We start from the raw sequence: 10,363 nt of genomic DNA, 5'->3' as shown, positions 1-10,363 counted from the left end.
CTTCTATGCTTGTGTATTGAATACCCTACTCCATAATGGTTTCTAGAACCCGTATCTATCCAAGTACAATTCAGTTTTCACTCTCCGAAGTCATTCATTTAGTGAGTATAGTCTGTATTACGTCACAAGAATTTCAGCCAATGGTAGTGTAGTATACTGGTCATCTGATACAAACGGAAATCACATGACCAGTATACTATACAGACTGTATGTAATAATATTATTAATTATATCTATTAAAAATGCAAAATAAAAATAAAAATTTATAATAGGAGCAAACCTGATATTCTCAGGCTTCTGTGGGATATAATCGATTTCAGATTGGTTGCTTATTTGCTGAATATGATCTGTTTAAACCTACTACTTTTAATATATGAATTTTTGTATAATTTTGACACAGTTTAATATCAATTTCTCGTGACAGGAACATCTTATAGGTATTGTTCAACGCCTGAGATTCTCAGGTTTCATCCTATACCTCCTTTTTAATTTTTCCTTTACAGTCCCTTTAAATAATGTAGAAGTGTAAAGATAATTGTATATTAACTCAAATCACTTATTATTTTTTCCAAATATAACCCTTGTTAAACTCAATTTCTATGTACTGCTCAAATTTTAATTTTTGCCGATCTAGCCAAATATGGGCTACTTTTCCCATGTAATGCTCATATTTTAATTTTTGCCGATTTAGCCAAATATGGGCTACTTTTTCTGATGTAATGCTCATATTTTAATTTTTGCCGATTTAGCCAAATATGGGCTACTTTTTCTGATGTAATGCTCATATTTTAATTTTTGCCAATTTAGCCAAATATGGGCTACTTTTCCGATGTAATGCTCATATTTTAATTTTTGCCGATCTAGCTAAATATTGTGTACCTCAATGGCATAGCTGTTCATTCTCCCTTTTCAATTTACTTTTAACTTATCAAAAAAAAAAATATTAAAAAATGCATAAAAACTGTAATGTTATTATGTTGTCAACTATGTAGTGTGAACATGAATATAATTTGGTACCACTGTATTAAAATTGTCTCATTACTTCAGGAAATAAATATTTAGATCTTAAAAAAATGTCTCAGCTAGGACACAATCTTGGGCTATCAATGTCTCAACTAGGACACAATCTCGTAAACTATCAATGTCTCAACTAGGACTCAATCTTGGGCTATCAATGTCTCAACAAGGACACTATCTTGGAAACTATCAATGCCTCAACTAGGACAAGATCTTGTAAACTATCAATGCCTCAACTAGGACACTATCTCGTAAACTATCAATGCCTCAACTAGGACAAAATCTTGTAAACTATCAATGCCTCAACAGGGACACAATTTCGAGATATCAATGTCTCAACTAGGACACAATTTCAAGCTATCAATGCCTCAACTAGGACACAATTTCAAGCTATCAATGCCTCAACTAGGACCCAATCTCGTAAACTATCAATGCTTTAACTAGGACACGATCTCGTAAACTATCAATGCCTCAACTAGGACACAATCTCGTAAACTATCAATGCTTTAACTAGGACACAATCTCGTAAACTATCAATGTCTCAACTAGGACACAATCCTCAACCTGTTTATCAAAACAGGGAATGATTACTCTCTTGCAGTAAACAGTAGAGTCTCTATTGCAATTAAAGTATATTTCTTTAGTATTGATTAGATTTGGGTCTTTACAGCATAATTACAAGTTATTCCCTGTTAGATATACATAGTTAAGCAATCACAATATGGGTATGATGGAGTTATATCTATCTACGTACATTGAATGGGTTAATCCCAATACATGATTTACATATTTACTAATGGGTACATTTAGCTATATGGACAATGTACAATGTAATTTACTATGGGCCTCTATAGTTTCTGCAGGGCTATCTATCAGGACAAACATATTAATTGTTATTAAGCACCCAATGGGGTGATGAACACAAATAATATAAATCCCTCACTTAACGACGGTTGACAGTCGTAAAGCAAGATTAAAACTTTTGTTTCTTTCTTTCGCTATGCAATCCTGTAGATGAAAATTGATCCAAATTGAAGGAAAAAATATCCTCAATTACCTAAAAAAAAAATTCAATTGACAGTACTCAACCTATATGAAGACAAGAGAACTCATGCGAAAAAAAACCATTCCTCTACAACTATGTAGATGAAAACAAATCTCAAATGAGTAAAAAAATCCTCAATTATGTTAAATTGAAAATTCAATTGGCGGAACTCAACCTTTATTATGGTTGGAGTGTGGAAGACGATGCCTGGCCGCGTTAAACTAGTTCCACAAGATTCAACAGAATGAGATAGAACGGATACGGGGCATTAGTACTGATATCATCTCTACAGTCTACACGTGCGATATCGATATTGACTCTAGTTCTGAACCCTCTAGTAATAAGTTATAAGAAATATATATACTGGAAGTTATTTATGCGTTTTATTAGAGTCTGACTCACGTCCTCTATAGGAGAACCCATGAGAATAACAACCTTTCCACCATTAGAATGGGGAAACATAGTTTTAAAATGATGAAAGAGCATTGCATGCCTCATTTTTAATACTAGTTTGTAGGCTACGACATTTAATAATTTCAAGTATAAATGTCAGAACCTAAAATCAATTAATTTTTGCTTAAAAAAACAAAAATTTTAATTTCTTGATTTCTTGTTTCTCATTACTTTTCAAAATCTTATTTCAATTTATTTGCATTTTTCACTTCCCTTTAAAATATTCTCTTTTAAATTGATAAATGTGTATTATGTTTTAAACAACAAACTATTCAACTAAAACAGTACTCTGTTACACAGTCGTACTTATTAAATGAATACATGTACTTCGATCTTTATTCTAAAGTTGAAATGTTGTAATATTTAATTGTTAAAACATATCGCACTGAAATAAAATTTGAATCATAAAATTGAGTTTCTTATCAAAGACTTGTTATCAATCATTAGTCAGTTCTTCAGCTTATTTCCTCTGGGCATTATTATATTTTTAAATAATTAACATTTTTTATTTTTATTTGTGTTCTTCGTTCTTTACTTATTAATATTAGAGCTTTTATTTGCTTGTAAGAGTGCCTTAAACAATTCACAACAGTTCGTTAAAACCCAAAATTATGCCAAAGCAATATATACAAAATAGAAAATGTCTAATGAAAACATTTTTTACTTCTATATTTGTATTGTAATATGCCTATTGTAACATTTAACCACTGCAATTTTTTTCGTTTATATCTTGTGATGTTTTCTTTTGAGTAAATTCATATATCACTTGCTTTCCAAGGTGAAAGTATATGAAAAAATTATCCAGATCTTTCATCTTATACTTCTTGTTGCCTTCATCTATTATCAATGTAACATTCAATGTTTTATGTAATTTTATATATATACGTCTAAACTCATACTTAAAGCTTAATCTGAATACTATATAGCCACAATTCAAATGGTATAGCATAATTATTAGTTAATACTTAGTCTCAATTTCTGTACATTCAATGGGTTAATCGCAATTCATGATTTACGTATGATTTTATTTGGCATGTCACACAGCCAAAATTGATTAAAAAGACATTTTTATGATTTTTAAAACAGAATCTGATTGCACTAACATTAATTAGCCCATTATTTCTGATTTTGCATATTATTAAACTGAATCAAACATGATAATGTTTTTTTTGCATAATATTGAATCAAAATAGGGCGTGGAAAAGAAGCACTAGATTGATAAATGTGCTGACGAAAATCAATTTCGTGACGTCATTAAAAAAAAAGGGGCAGTGTGCCTTAACTTCCCCTTTCTGGATACAAAAAAATCACATTTCTTTTATACTAATCCTCAGTACTGTATTTGTTATTTCTTCAGGATAACCATGGATAAAGAAGAGGGGATACCTGGTAGCGGTAACCCTGAAGGAAGCAGAGATAATGGAGAGATGATTACTTCTTTTCTCCTTCTGATGTGCACTGACATATTCAGGCATATTCTTCAGGTACAGACTATTCTTACTTTAATAGACTTAAAGGATCTGTAGACGTAATTTTAAGTATCCTTCTATTTCTAAAATAGCATGTCTGATAAGCATATGGGAACCTTTTAACCTCTGTCTAATCATTGATATCAGCAATATTTAAACAGATTTGAGTAAAATTAACATAATTTTCTCTCCTTTCAACATTCTGTGATATACATTTTGCAGTTCCTGGATTACAGGAGTAAAAAGATGCTGAGGGGAGTGTCCTCTACTCTCAAGAACAGAGTTGAAGGATGTGGGGATAAACTGGTTCATTACTGGAGGTTTAATACCGAGTTTACAACAGCTCAGCTTATCAAGTTTGCTGATGAAGTTGAAAAAGTTCTAGGTTAATTAATACATAAAAATAGATATACCAATATTTTAACTATTCACAACCTGATGTTAAAAAATGAGATACCTTTTAGACTTTTAATTGATTCCCCCATTTTTGTTTTAATCTAAGTAAAATTTTTAAATTCTTAATTCAATTAGCTGTGAGTTTATGGTTGAGAGATGCGAACAATCCACAAACAATTGATTTCAAATGTAGAATGTAAACAAATGTGTGACTTTATTTATTTAGAATTGGACAACCTCTTTTATTGGATGTTTTCAAATATTTCCTCCTCAAAACACTTCATTTCTATTTTTTATTAAATTCTATAAACAAAATTCTTACTTTACTTACTATTTTACATTTCTAGGTTTAAAAGTTGAAGATGCTACAGATGATGGTGTTGAGTATCTTGTGAAGAAACATCCTGAAATTTTCATGTTTCAACTTGGAAAAGAAAATACCTGGCAAAAAAGTAAATTGACATCAGCTGGATTAAATCAAATATTCTCCCTCCCATCCTTGTCTTCCTTGATTATAGGAAGAAGAAGTTTATTTATTTCTAGAATAAATGTCAACATAGTTTCAAAACAACTCCAAACTCTACAGCTAAAATGTGATGAGTTTAGTCAAAATTATGACTGGTTTCTACAAATATTGGAACAATGTGGAAGTACGATTAAAACTCTGACCTTGACAGATGAAATATTGATTAAATACAAGGGAACCCTGCCTTGTTTAAAGAACCTGAACATGAGTTTCTGTACACAACTTACAAATAAAGGACTGCTGCAGATACTTCAGCTGTGTGGAAGTACACTTAGATCCCTGGATATATCAAGAACAAATATAACAGGAGAGAATCTGTCTGAATACAAGGGAACCCTGCCTTGTTTAGAGAACCTGAACATGAGTTTCTGTACACAACTTACAAATAAAGGACTGCTGCAGATACTACAGCTGTGTGGAAGTACACTTAGATCCCTGGATATATCAAGAACAAATATAACTGGAGAGAATCTGACTGAATACAAGGGAACCCTGCCTTGTTTAAAGAACCTGAACATGGAACTCTGTAGACAACTCACAAACAAAGGATTACTACAAATACTTCAGCTTTGTGGAAGTACACTCAGATCCCTGAATATAGGATTAACAAATATAACTGGTGAAAATCTGTCTGAATACAAGGGAACCCTGCCTTGTTTAGAGAGCCTAAACATGGGAAACTGTAAACAACTTACAAACAAAGGACTGCTGCAGATACTACAGCTTTGTGGAAGTACACTTAGATCCCTGGATATATTAAATTCAAATATAACTGGAGAAAATCTGTCTGAATACAAGGGGACCCTGCCTTGTTTAGATAACCTGGAATTAAATTACTGTGAAAAGCTTACAGATAATGGACTACGGCAGATACTACAGCTGTGTGGAAGTACACTTAGATCCCTGGATATAACAGGAACAAATGTAACAGGAGAAAATCTGACTGAATACAAGGGAACCCTGCCTTGTTTACAGAACCTGAAAATGCGAGACTGTGAACAACTCACAAACAAAGGATTACTACAAATACTTCAGCTTTGTGGAAGTACACTCAGATCCCTGAATATAGGATTAACAAATATAACTGGTGAAAATCTGTCTGAATACAAGGGAACCCTGCCTTGTTTAGAGAGCCTAAACATGGGAAACTGTAAACAACTTACAAACAAAGGACTGCTGCAGATACTACAGCTTTGTGGAAGTACACTTAGATCCATGGATATAGGATTAACAAATATAACTGGAGAGTATCTGTCTGAATACAAGGGAACCCTGCCTTGTTTAGAGAACCTGAACATGAGAAACTGTAAACAACTTACAAACAAAGGACTGCTGCAGATACTACAGCTTTGTGGAAGTACACTCAGATCCCTGGATATATTAGGAACAAATGTAACTGGAGAAAATCTGACTGAATACAAGGGAACCCTGCCTTGTTTAAAGAACCTGAACATGGGTGCGTGTAAACAACTCACAGATAAAGGACTGCTGCATATACTACAGCTTTGTGGAAGTACACTTAAATCCCTGAATATAGCGTGTACAGCTATAACTGGAGAGAATCTGTCTGCATACAAGATTACCCTGCCTTGTTTAGAGAACCTTAACATGAGAGACTGTGAACAACTCACAGATAAAGGACTGCTGCAGATACTACAGCTTTGTGGAAGTACACTTAGATCCCTGGATATATTAAATTCAAATATAACTGGAGAAAATCTGTCTGAATACAAGGGGACCCTGCCTTGTTTAGATAACCTGGAATTAAATTACTGTGAACAGCTTACAGATAATGGACTACGGCAGATACTACAACTGTGTGGAAGTACACTTAGATCCCTGGATATAACAGGAACAAATATAACTGGAGAATATCTGTCTCAGTACATTCACGTGAAAGTGACCAGGGGGTGAAGCTTATATATTGAACCAACAAATTGAAATTGTGGTATTCCTTAATTCTGGAAAACATTATTAGTTCTGGGAAACGTTCAGCTACCGAACTGAATAATATTTCATTAACGAAAAAAAAATAACCATTCATGATTAAAAGAAGATGGGATAGTTAAAAAGAACAAATTAGATTTTTACAATGACTGTAATTATTTTAGTAACGAATGCGTGAAACTTAAAAAAAAGAAAATTGATTTAATGTATTGTGATGCATTGAATTGTCCTTTTTATTTTTTTTTTTGCGATATTTTTATTTAAAATGACTAAATGTCTCCTGAAATATTTACCCTTAATGAGGTTAATATAATTCACATAGAATTAAATTATAGCTGTGTCCATCCTGTTTCACCTATATCAGGCAGAACCTTCCGAGCCCATGCATGTGTATTTAAATGTCAAACTCTTATTGGCTGGGCTTAGACTTTGGATCAACCTTTAGGGTTACCACACTTTCAACAGTTAGAAACTGACAACATAATTTGAAATTGTTTTAATATTCAATTCGGAATTTTAAGAATATCATTTCACGGACTCAATGATTTACAGAACTTTCTTGATTTAAAATTTGCACACCAATGTCAATTTTTTTTCATGAAACTAAAATGAGATTTTAAGAGTACAATAAAGTTTATACCTGACTAGTTAGGGTAGCAAGGAAAAAATATTACGATGACAAGTTTAAAGAATATAGTAAAGATTGTAAAAAAATTGGCTAACAATAAATAGTGTTTTAGGAAGGGGGCGGAAATCTTTAAATATCCCTGATACTTTTTTTAACAATGGTGTAGTTCTTTCAGGAGCAGCTGAACTATCTGAAGGTTTCAATACGTTTTTCTCCAGTATAGGTCCTCAACTAGCAAAGAATATTCCGAATACAACAAAAAAATTCTCAGATTATCTCTCAGAAAAAACTGATGCAAACTTTGTTTTTGCAAATATGACCCCTGATATCATAAATGATGCTCTTAGCAAATTAAAAAATAAAAACAGCTCTGGTCCAGCTAACATTTCTACAAACCTATTAAAGCCGATAATGCCAAGTATCATGGGTCCTATCTGCCATTTATTTAATATGTCGTTTTAAAATGGTTATATTCCAACCATCCTTAAAACTGCTAAAATTGTTCCAGTCTTTAAGACTGGAGAATCTGATAAATTTACAAATTACAGACCAAATAGTTTACTTTCATCTTTTTCAAAACTTTTAGAAAAAGTAGCAGGAAATCAAATCATGAAATATCTAAATAAGTTTAAACTTCTCTATGAGCACAGGTGTGGCTTTAGGGCAAAGCATAACACTACCCAGCCATTTTCTAGATAAAATTTACCAAGCCTTAAACAAACCGGAATCTGAGTATACTTTAGGAATTTTCATTGATTTAACTGAAGCTTTTGACACTTGTGATATAGATAAACTTCTCAAAAAGTTAGATCATTATGGGTTTAGAGGGATATCCAATTGGTGGTTTGAAAATTATTTAAAGTGAAGAAAGCAGTTTACTTCAATCAAGGATGTAAACTCCTCTCTTGAAGATATACTTTGTGGAGTTCCTCAGGGGTCAATATTAGGCCCAATTTTATTCCTAATTCTCTTAAATGACCTTCCAAATGCATCAAAACTGTTTACCATACTTTTTGCTGATGACACAACATTGCAATATTCATTGCCAACCTAGAGCTTTCAAAAATTGCAGACTGGTTCAGAGCAAATAAACTGACATTAAATGCCTCTAAAACAAAGTATATACTTTTCAGAAAGAAAACAAAAGTTCTGGTAGGTGACTCACTTAAACTTTTCATTGAAAATAAGGAAATAAATAGAATAGGTGCTGGTTGTAAAAATGAATCCTTTAAGTTTGTGGGAATACATCTTGATGAAAACCTAACCTGGAATCACCATGTTAAAGCTGTAAAAAACAAAGCATCTAGCGCAGTGTTTGCATTATCCAATGTAAGAAATCTACTTCCAAGTAACATTAAGAATACTATTTATAACTCATTATTTCGCTCATTTGTAGAATATGGAATTTCAGCCTGGGGGAGAAATAAAAGTCCTGAAATGAAAAACGTGCAGTCAGAATTATTGAAAATGCAAAAACAGCTTCACATACTGATCCTCTTTTCTTTAAGTACAAAATCCTTAAGCTAAATGATTTGACTGAATTTAATCAAGCAACATTTATGTATAAATACACAAAAAAACCTTCTGCCCTCCTCATTTAACAACACTTTTAAAAAACTCAGAAATTTTGAAAGATCTCTTAACTATCAAATTGTCTTTTTAAATACAGGCTCATTAGAAGATCTTCCCTCATATGCACTTCTTAAGATATGGAATAAACTGCCACTTGATTTAAAAAGAAGTGTCTCGTTTGGTATCTTTAAAAAAAGTTAATTTAAAATGTTATCTGACACCTTCATCTCAAAGTGCAATAAACCCTTTTTTTATTCTTGCAAAAAATGAATATAGAACTTTGTAGATTTTCGTACATGCTTAATCTTATTCTGTTAAACGCTCTAAACTTAAAACTGAAAATTATTTTGTTATGCTGCACCTCGGTCTTTCTAAATTTAACTAGTAATCCCTGACTTATTGTAAACTTTTAAAACCTAGTAATATTCATCATATTGTAAACGTTTTAATATTAATTAGGTGGGGATAATACCCAAAACAGCAAATAGCTAATCCCCACCTAATTGCTAGACTTACATAAATATAGAAAACAATATAAATATAGTTGCAGATTTTTTGCCTGGAACATTATAACTTGTATGTGTATTTTTAGCAATAAATTATATATTTTCTTATCTTATCTTCTAAGTAAGCACCCTAGCAAGCAATATCATTATCAAATTATGCAATTATAAGAAAACCATGAATTAAGGACTTAAGGTGGGGGGGGGGGCGTGTATCCCCTTCCTTGAAAATGGGGCTTATTCCCCCTCCCTGGACTATGGGGAGGACACCCATAAGTAGATAGAACACGCACCTCCTAACCCTTCAATTTTGATTATCAAGAATTGATTTTTTTTCAATTTGCAAGAAGCGCCACTCAATGAAGATTTTTTATTAAAAATTTTTTTTATAATCTAATTTTTAGAGAACAATTTTTCCCTCCCACCACTCCCTACTTGTCATGCTTTTGGCATAAAAATGACCAAAGTCCCAGTACAAATTTCCAAGAGGTGGGATAAAAAATTCAATAATTTCTCCGTTCAGGAAAATATTGTAAGCAACTTCCTGGGTTATTATTATTTTTGTCCTTAATAACAATCTTTTTGGAAGAAGTTCTACACAATTTATGATATAATATATATCTCCTTACTAACTCTATTATTCTCAATATCTCCCTACGTACTAACTCTATTATTCTCAATATCTCCCTACGTACTAACTCTATTATTCTCAATATCTCCCTACGTAGTTTTTTTATATAACATGATTAAGACAATCATGTTACGTATTACAGCATAGTTGAAATAGCCACAATTAAGATGTATGTC

General features: G+C 32.2%; 1 protein-coding gene across 1 annotated transcript; it reads left to right on the top strand.

Annotated features, from left to right (window-relative positions):
• Positions 1-5,110: 5,110 nt before the first annotated feature.
• Positions 5,111-6,820, top strand: LOC111713024 (F-box/LRR-repeat protein 14). The gene has a single exon (XM_023487810.1). The coding sequence runs from the start codon at positions 5,111-5,113 to the stop codon at positions 6,818-6,820; it is 1,710 nt and encodes a 569-aa protein (XP_023343578.1).
• The last annotated feature ends 3,543 nt before the right edge of the window (positions 6,821-10,363 follow it).

The sequence above is a fragment of the Eurytemora carolleeae genome, unplaced genomic scaffold, assembly GCF_000591075.1.
Source record: "Eurytemora carolleeae unplaced genomic scaffold, Eaff_2.0 scaffold1345, whole genome shotgun sequence".
NCBI classification, from domain to species: Eukaryota; Metazoa; Arthropoda; class Copepoda; order Calanoida; family Temoridae; genus Eurytemora; species Eurytemora carolleeae.
The sequence above is the reverse complement of the archived record's forward strand: the minus strand, read 5'-3'. Positions and strand labels throughout refer to the sequence as shown.

Excerpts from the sequence above, each read along its gene's own strand:
- LOC111713024 (XM_023487810.1), top strand. The coding sequence starts at position 5,111 with ATGAGTTTCTGTACACAACTTACAAATAAAGGACTGCTGCAGATACTT.